The sequence below is a fragment of the Gavialis gangeticus genome, unplaced genomic scaffold (assembly GCF_001723915.1).
Source record: "Gavialis gangeticus isolate Ggan-Ray unplaced genomic scaffold, GavGan_comp1, whole genome shotgun sequence".
Taxonomy (NCBI): Eukaryota; Metazoa; Chordata; order Crocodylia; family Gavialidae; genus Gavialis; species Gavialis gangeticus.
This window is the reverse complement of record NW_017729014.1, coordinates 22,030,061-22,038,638: the sequence shown is the minus strand read 5'-3', so window position 1 is coordinate 22,038,638 and position 8,578 is coordinate 22,030,061. Positions and strand designations below refer to the sequence as shown.

General features: G+C 48.7%; 1 protein-coding gene across 1 annotated transcript in view; it reads left to right on the top strand.

The window, feature by feature from the left end:
- The window catches only part of PLEKHM2 (pleckstrin homology and RUN domain containing M2), a 51,938-nt gene that overhangs the window by 28,326 nt on the left and 15,034 nt on the right, over positions 1-8,578 (top strand). The window contains exons 4-8 of the mRNA XM_019511990.1: positions 1,100-1,199; positions 2,457-2,544; positions 4,699-4,885; positions 7,304-7,441; positions 7,837-7,896. Coding sequence (XP_019367535.1) covers positions 1,100-1,199; positions 2,457-2,544; positions 4,699-4,885; positions 7,304-7,441; positions 7,837-7,896 — 573 coding nt within the window. The remainder of the gene's footprint in view (positions 1-1,099; positions 1,200-2,456; positions 2,545-4,698; positions 4,886-7,303; positions 7,442-7,836; positions 7,897-8,578) is intronic.

Genomic DNA, 8,578 nt, shown 5'->3' with positions numbered 1-8,578 from the left:
TTTGGGCTGTGCTTCTTGTGCATCCGTGAAAATAAAAAAGCAGGCAGTGCAGCAGGAAGTAGCTTTGCCAGGATGGACCTGGATTACCTGCGCAGTCCTTTTCTGCGCTGTCCCACACAGTTGTCATATAACTGCCAGCGATGCTGATACTCTTTTTAATTTGCTGTGAACTGTGTGTAGCAGATGTTCTTCCCTGTTAAAAGCGAGTGGGACTGTCAAAGCCACCTTCCTTCAGGCGTGTTGTCAGGAGTTCTGCCACATTGCCTGCCTGCTTATCCCTAACCTCTTCCTCCTGCGTCCTCTTAGCCTGGTGAGAGGAGAGCTGAGCACATACCTCATCATTCACACCTCTCTCTGCTCACACCTTGTGGGCGCCTCCTGATTTTCTAGTGTCTTATTAATTCAGGTAATCCAGGTCCATCCTGGGAAAGCTACTTCCTACTGCACGGCCTGCTTTTTTATTTTCACAGATGTACAAGAAGCACAGCCAAAATTTTGATTCCAAAGGTCCTGGCTTTGATACCCGCGCAGAAACCCCAACTCGGTGTGATCAGGAGACATAGATAAAACATGTTATTGCCATGCCCAGCCCAGTTTCTCAGGGCTGTTGCTGTCAAACTCCTGCACTTGACTTGATTCTGCTCTTTGAGCCCAGTGGCTTATGGATTTCAATCTGCAGGTCTGACATCTGAAGACGGCACACGGGACCATTGGGGATGACCCTGCTTGGAGCAGGGGTTGGACTAGATGACCACCTGAGGTCCCTTCCGACCCTCGTTTCCTTACAAACGCTCGCTGGTTGAATTGTCAGCTGGTTGGCTTTTGAGTGCACATAGATGACATGCTGTTGTTTCTGTGTGTGGACTGGTTGAGTGCAACTCATCCCCTCTTTTCCACTGCAAATACTTGCAATTCTGAATAAAAAAATTAATCTCCTGCTAATAAGTTTTCAGACTTCTCTGCTTCCACAAACCTTCCTGCTAATGAACTGGTCCACTGCAGTGTGTGGAATGTGAATGCAAATGTTTCTGAGATGTAAATAATATTCCTAAGCCCGTTTCTTCCAGATGTGCAGGATAACCTCTGGAGTTCATTTCAGGTCGAGCCTGGCTGTACCTGGCGCTCAATGAGAACTCCTTGGAGAGCTACTTGAGGTTGTTTCAGGAGAATCTGAGTTTGCTCCACAAATACTATGTCAAGTGAGTGCCACTGTCCTCTCAGCCCTGCACTGTGTCCCTTGAGCTCCACCACTGTTTACATTTATGCTCTTAGAAGACAAGTCTCCATATTTGCTTAGCCAGACCTGCAGTAAGTTAGGGTCCGTGCTTGCCTCCAGGGTCAGGGGAAGTGCAGAGTGAGTTCCTGGGAGCATCTCGGCCATAAAGCTCAGTTGTGCAGCCAGAGGGACTGCTGTGTCGAACCGTGTTCAAGCCCTGTCTGGAGCCAACAGCTGGGACCAGCTTGCAAAGTTTCTGCTGTGTGCTGGCAGTCCCTTTATACATGGATGCTTTAAGCCGTTTGCAGGGAAGGTGTGGTATAGACACGTGGCTTGTCAAAGCCAGTTTCTTCTGGAAGCCGCAGAGAACATGGAGTATGCGGGAAGTAATGAAGGCTCATCCTCAGACTTCCTTTACTGACTTTGGGTAAAATATTTAAGAGAGTGTAAGGGGCTGAGGACCTTAAACCCCAGTGACTGACCATGAGACTGAGGCTCCTAGGCCCCTTGGCTGTTTTACCTTTAACAATTCCAGTGTTCGTGACCACATAAACGGTTATAAATGTAGCTGTTCTTACAGGCACTACCTGACTGTTGCATTGTTTTATGTATTACCTGTACTCTGCTTCTCTGTCTTGCATGATGCCAGCTCTGCATTCATTGGAGGCTCTCGTTTTTATTATTTTTATTTTGTTGTGATCGTGTATGGGGATGGGGCTCTACTGGGCTGCTCACTTGTCCGATGCTTTGAAAGCAAGGAATCTGGTAAATGTATAAGCTATGCGTTTAAAGGAGAAAGCTCCCAGACTTGGTAGATTTTTTTTTTTTTTTAAATTCTCTGTGTTATCCAAAAAGCTGCCAACATGTGTCTCATCCAGAGAGCAGATACCTCGGACATGCCCAGAAATCTGACCTTAGCTAATGTGCAGCCAACTAGTTCTCCTGGCCCTTGAGACTACAAAGAGAAATGTGCAGCTGTCACAGATGCACAGCCCCGAGGAGCCTTGAGCCCTGAGGCTGCTGGTGGAAGAGAAGGGTTGATACGCTGAAGACAGCGGGATCCCGCTTGGGCTGTCTGGGGCTTGCTTATACTGTAGCTCAGGGCCATATTGTGGGGATTAGAAGAACAGATGGGTGGAGAATGTATTTGGACTTGTAAGGTCATGTGCTCTGCAGGGGCACTCGGGGCTTTCTTCTCGGTGCCAAAGCTGACCGTTCTTGTGTTTTATCTGTGTCACAGGAATGCCTTGGTCTGCAGTCATGATCACCTGACCTTGTTCCTTACGCTGGTATCTGGGCTGGAATTCATCCGCTTTGACTTGGATCTGGTGAGGATTCGGGTCTTGTCTCCCTGGCTTTGCTGATGGACAGAATGTGTGTAGAGCAGGAAAGCCCCGCACACCATAGATCGACGGGTGCTGGAGTGTAGCTGTGATGGTCTAGGATATGTGTGAGAAATGAGGGGTTTCTTTTTGTGACATCTTTGTATTAGACCAACTCTGTAATTGGAAGAGATGATGCATAAGATTTTTGGGAACAAAGTACCTTTGTTCCTCGAAGCATACTTAGGGCCAGTTAAGTATTTAATCAATTCCTCTTCTTGGCTACATCTTTACAGCTTAGGAGGAATTCTTGGTCAGAGCCGTCTTCTAGTTTCACAAGTTAGCACTTCTCCAAATCAACAGAAAATGTGACTTTCTAACCTCTGCTAGGGCAGGGGAATGCAGCAAAGGGCTGTCACATGAGCCAAGGAACAGGGTCCTTCTAAGCAGAACAGTTTATTTAGTTTTGCAAATTGCTTCCCTAAGCTCACCAATATACCCTGAGTTTTAAAAAGACAGGACAGGTCATCCTCTGTACCCTAAAGAGCTCACAGTCCTAGACAGAGATGAGATGTGGTCCATTGCCCAGGAAAGGGAAGTGGTCCTGGTTCGCTGGTGAGGTCAAAGAAGTGGGAATGATTCTTGGAAGAAGGGCTTTGAAAAAGGATGCTTGGCTGCCGATAGAGCTGCTGCCGTAGGTGTGTGGAGATCACAAGGTCAAAGGCAGAAAACAGCAAATAAGAAAAGAAAGAGGGTGGGAGGGAGCGAGAGTGTTTGGGTGAGGAACTGAGAGGAGAGGTGTAAGCGGGTGTGAGTTACTGTAGGGACTTTTTGGCAATAAGAGACCAGTGAATGAAGCGAGGCACGGTCTCCTATTGCAGTAGTGAAGGGAGATGATGGAGCTAGAGAAGACTGGGCCTGTCACGAGCAGCGCTGCCGGAGGGAGCAGGAGAAATGACGGGGGCTTCCTTTCCGATACCCTAAGCAACATCAGGTTATAAGGTAGTCACTGCGCTGCCTTTGCATCCCTAAGGGAGCTGGTGATGTGGAAGACACTAGCACTGAGAAAGAAGAGATGGCTGCAATGCAGGACTGTTTGCTGATGGGATTGCTTAAGCTCTTTTAACACCAGAGTTATTCAGGCACGTGTTACAGTACTCAGACCTGGAGCTGCACTGAAGTTTCAGCAGACTCCAGCTGAAATGCTCTTCAAGCCATGGACTCTGTTCACTTTCTCCAACGAGCCTGTTTCCATCAGCCGCTCTGTGGCACAGGCTTACTTCTTGCTGCAGGTTCAGTCTCCTGTGATGGTGTCCTCTAATCACCTGGTCAGAGCAAACTGACTACTGCTTTATCAGCAAGTCGTTTCTGTTTTCTCAGCACCTGCCCGCCACAAGAAAAGAGATTGGGTTCCCCAGTGCCAGTGAACTGAGATGCCTGTATCTGCATTTCTGCATTTGTCTGTGTTGGTAAAGAGAAACAGAAATGCCATGGGGTCCAGTTCTGCTAGCTCACATTTCCCAGGGCTGCCTCTGTTTCTGTAGTTATAAAAACAAAATATTTGATAACAACCTACAGGATGAATAATGCATACAAAGGTACATTAACCTCAGCAGCTTCCTGCTCAGTTAGGAGAGAATTTTTCCAAGCAGCGACACCAATTTAGATGCCAGTGAAAGGGTTGTTCCCAGCCCTGAGCTGTGTGACACTACCAATTCCAGGGTGGGTATTGCTCAGGCATCTGAGAAGCACTGGTAGAGCTGTGGGAACAACTGGGGAAGAATGGGGGCCCGCAGGTCAGGATTGGGGGGTCACCAGAAGAGCTGAGCAGAGGAGCCCAAGATGGCAACAGCGAAGGATACCGTAGGTCAAGAGTGAAATGCAATTGTGCACCTGTGCAGTGGAAGCACGCTGACATTTGTCTGCTGCTGGCTACCAATGAGCTCCTCTTTCAAAGAGGAATAAGCCATTGACAGGTTATCGAAACACTCGTCCTCTCTGATTGCCCCTGCCTTTAACAGACATTTGTAACCTGCCATTTCTGCATTGCCAGCGTCTTTCTGCACTGTTTTCTTTATACTGCCCTCACTACCTGTTTTGTAGGAGTAAAGGCCTGTTCCTAATCGGACCTGATGTACTGTGTTATATTCTTACTCCCAGGATGCTCCCTACTTGGACCTAGCACCCTATATGCCAGATTACTACAAGCCTCAGTACTTGCTGGACTTTGAGGATCGCCTGCCCAGCTCCGTCCACGGCTCAGACAGCCTCTCCCTCAACTCCTTCAATTCAGTCACCTCGACCAATCTGGAATGGGATGACAGTGCCATTGCTCCATCGAGTGAGGGTAAGTGGCCTTGAAGAGCAAATGAAGAGGGGCTGGGAGTGGTTATGCAGCATCTCTGCCCAAGAGCCTGAGCGCTGCAGAACAGTGAGGAGCGGCTCGGGTTCGAGGATAGTCTCTTTTCCCCAGTGAAGTGTTTGAAGCAGCTTGCGCATTTGAACAATGCATTTTCCCATTTGCTAAGAGCCCACTAACTGGATGAGAGAGAAGTGTGGGAGCTGGGTGCCGGGGCAGATTATAGGGCCCCCCCTCCTCCAAGGAGTGCCTCACAGGTTGCACTCTGAGCCAGGTCAGCCTTGCTTCCAGAGGTGTGGTCAGTGGAGACCACATGTCTCAGTGGTTCAGTGTGGCTTCTTGATCCAAGCTGGCAGACTCTCCTAGGAGAGCTAGCTGTGGCTGGAAGAGAAGAGCTTTCTGTGCCACGTGTCACTGGCAGTCTCTTTGCATCAGGGCATATTCCCATCCTTGAGCCGTAAAATTCCCCGTGTGCTACAGGAAGGGACGCTGCATTCTTCCAGGAACTCAAACTGAGTGTTATGCAGTGGGACAGCTGGAGTTGAGGCTCCGGTCCAAACCAGGGGATGGACATGTCTTCTCAATATTAACTGACCTTGAGTAATGGATGTAGGATAACTGCAGCTATCTTTGCAGGTAGCTGCAGAGCAAAAGCTGGGTCCACATCTGAGCATTGCTCTCCCCACCCCAGTTCAATGTAGCATGTAGGCCTGTAGATCTAGAGAGGCTCAGGTGTGTCATTACGAACTATCACGCAGTGAGTTAAAGTGGTTTTGTGAGCTTGAGGACAGAGAAGGGACTGTCACGCCGAACACTGGGCCTTTCCTCAGCGTTTGTTTGATGGTCCCCACTACCAAAAGCTAATCAGCTGAGATGCGCTGGGTAGTAATTCCTGCCGCAGCCAGCTGGGAGGGAAAAGGCCATACCCTTCCCTTAGAGCCAGCACCCCCAAGCAGCCACGTGACCAGCCAGGATGCTTTCGACGTGAGTGAGCTGTAAACTTTGTAATTGTGTCACAAACCCTGTTGGAATAAGGGCATGCGTGCACGTGGAGTTGCTCCGGATTAGTTATGTCTGGTAACTCCATGTGTGGATACTCTCGTTTCAGGTTAAGAATGCTTTGTTCTTGGTTAAAATGGATTAAGCTAAGCTGAAACAAGGCACTGTTTTTCCAGAATAAGAGCATCAATGCACAGAGCTTTTTCAAAAGTAATTCCTTGTGTAGGCAAGATCTATACGTGGTGTCCAGGATCTGTCAGGCTCAAATGGGGGTGGTCTTTCAGCAGGATGTACCAAAATTATCTGCCATCCCTGTTGTCTTTTTTGCAAGATAGAAGCATGGAGAGTTCAAGAGAGAAGGAATGGCCCATTTGGGTCATTCCATGTTGAACCCAGTGGCAAAGTTTACAGCAGTTTTATCTAGCTCTTTCCTCAGCTTCTTAGCAGCCCTTCTGACTTCCCAGAGGTGCCAGCCTCTGGGCATTGTCACATAGCAATGGGAGGCAGTGCAGAAGGCTCCCTCAGTAATAGTCAGGGGGTGCCCCTAGCGGTAATCAGTCCATTTTGCATTGAACCCCCAGCTCTTTTTCTCTGGCAGTATATAGGAGATTTGGCCCAAACTATTGGCTTGCACCATGTCACATCAGACGTAACCCTGCTCTGGCCAGCAGCAGAAGGTGCTTGGGCTCCAGCACTTATCTTCTATCCAAAGTCTGTTCATTCACCTGGGGAGTGTGGATAGTGCCACAGTGTAGTTACAGTGGTCAATGTGTTAATCAAATGCTGGTGAGGACTGGAGCCCTGGAGACGCAGATGCGAGTTGAAACTCTTAGGAAGCTGGGAGCGTGGTTTATAGCCAGGAACAGAGCCGGGAACCCTTTGTTAGGTTGTTACAGCTCCGTCACCAGCTCCCTGTGTGATTCTGGCTGCCAACTCTTCATCTGTGTCTCAGTTTCCCCATCTGTGAAAGGAGCCAACACTGTTCCTCCTCTCACCCCCTGTCCCCAAATGGGCTCAGGCAGGAGGTAGGGCAGGTGGCACCTTAGAGACCGACGGGTTGAGAGAAGCAGGAGCTTTCATAGACAACTATCTGCTTCGGATGGCTGTGAGAGGACAGTTCAGCCTCTCTGAACCAGGTAGGCTCTAAGGTGCCACCTGCTCTGCCCGTGGCCTGGCTTCAGACTAACACGGCTTAACACCTCCGTGGGGCTCAGTGAATTGAAATTTGTAAAGTCCTTAGATAAGATATGCCAGAACCAGTCACTGTTTTTACCAGGTGTCCAGCATTTGGTTTGGAGAGAAGTGTGAGCATCCTTCGTTTAGGCAGCGGGCCATTTGCTTTGAAGCAGGATGATGACAAGTAGATGTTAACATGATTAACTGTTTTACTGCTGATCATTTTGACAGGAACTTCCAACTACTCTGGGAATGTAGGTGGAGTTTGGGATTTTAGGTGGAGCTTGAGCAGAGGACAAGTTGCCCCCCTTAATCAGACCCTTGGCATTGCAAACACTAATGAATCAAACATCACAATACCTCGGGGAGGTGAGTATCTGTGGGAAACTGAGGCACAGAGAGGTGAAGGGATTTGTGCAATGAGCGCTGTCAAGTCATGAGAACTCAGGACTTCCTGGCTCTCGGCCTGAGGCACGAACGGCTAGGCCATATCCATCCCTGCCCACTTCACTTTGACAGTGCCTCCCATAATGGCCCCCAAGCTCAGATCAGGCCCCTGGGACCTAGTACAATACTAATAACAACAAGCAGTGAGGCAGATTTCCTGCGACAACCACGTTCCCTAACCAGTTTCTCATCCTTTTCAGATGTCTAATCAAAGGTTGTTTTGTGTCCCTCCCCTCACCCTTCACATGCTTCTCATGTTCTCCTTCCACCCCTACTACTTGTATTTCTAATCCTCAGTTTTGTCCCTCATTTTATAGATTATGATTTTGGAGATGTCTTTCCAGCAGTGCCGTCCATGCCCAGCAAAGTCTGGGAAGGTGGGACAGAATCATCTCTTAAACCGTTTCTTTTCTGCATCGTTTCCATCCCAAGCTTGCTGCATGCTCTGTGATTTGATTTCTTAACACGACCCAATGCTCTAATCTTGATGGAATTCTGTGGCAGGAGAAACGGGCTTGGTGGCGAGCCGTTCCCCTGATGTTGGAGGTGGAGGTGTGTGCCACGTGCACTGTACAGGAGGATATGAGGTTCCCCGTACTGTTTCAGCTCCTTCTCCTGACTCCGCACATTACATCTTTGCGTATGTGTTTGGCCGGTGGCTTAAAAGACTGAGCAAAGGACGCATGTAGCTGAAGTCTGTCTCAAGGGAAATTTGATTTGTTCAGTAGGAAGGCCCCTCAGGATATTGTAAGGTCTGTATTGAGAAGGGAACCTTTATGCCAGGCCTAGAAACGCACATGTTAAATTGCTTGGTGACACTGACACTCAGTGATCAGCCGCCCCAGGTGGTTACAAATTTCAGTACTTAAGGGCTTTTCAGTGCAGCAGAGGCCATAGGGTCCCTCCATGAAGTAAAGAGCATGTGTCAATTGGCAGGGACATGTCTGGATCAATCTGCATCCAGACATTACCCACAAACTGGGAACCAGTTGCTGATTTAATTCTGCTTTTAATAAGGAGCTTTCTTTATTTCTAGGGAGAATGTTTTAATTCCCCCCC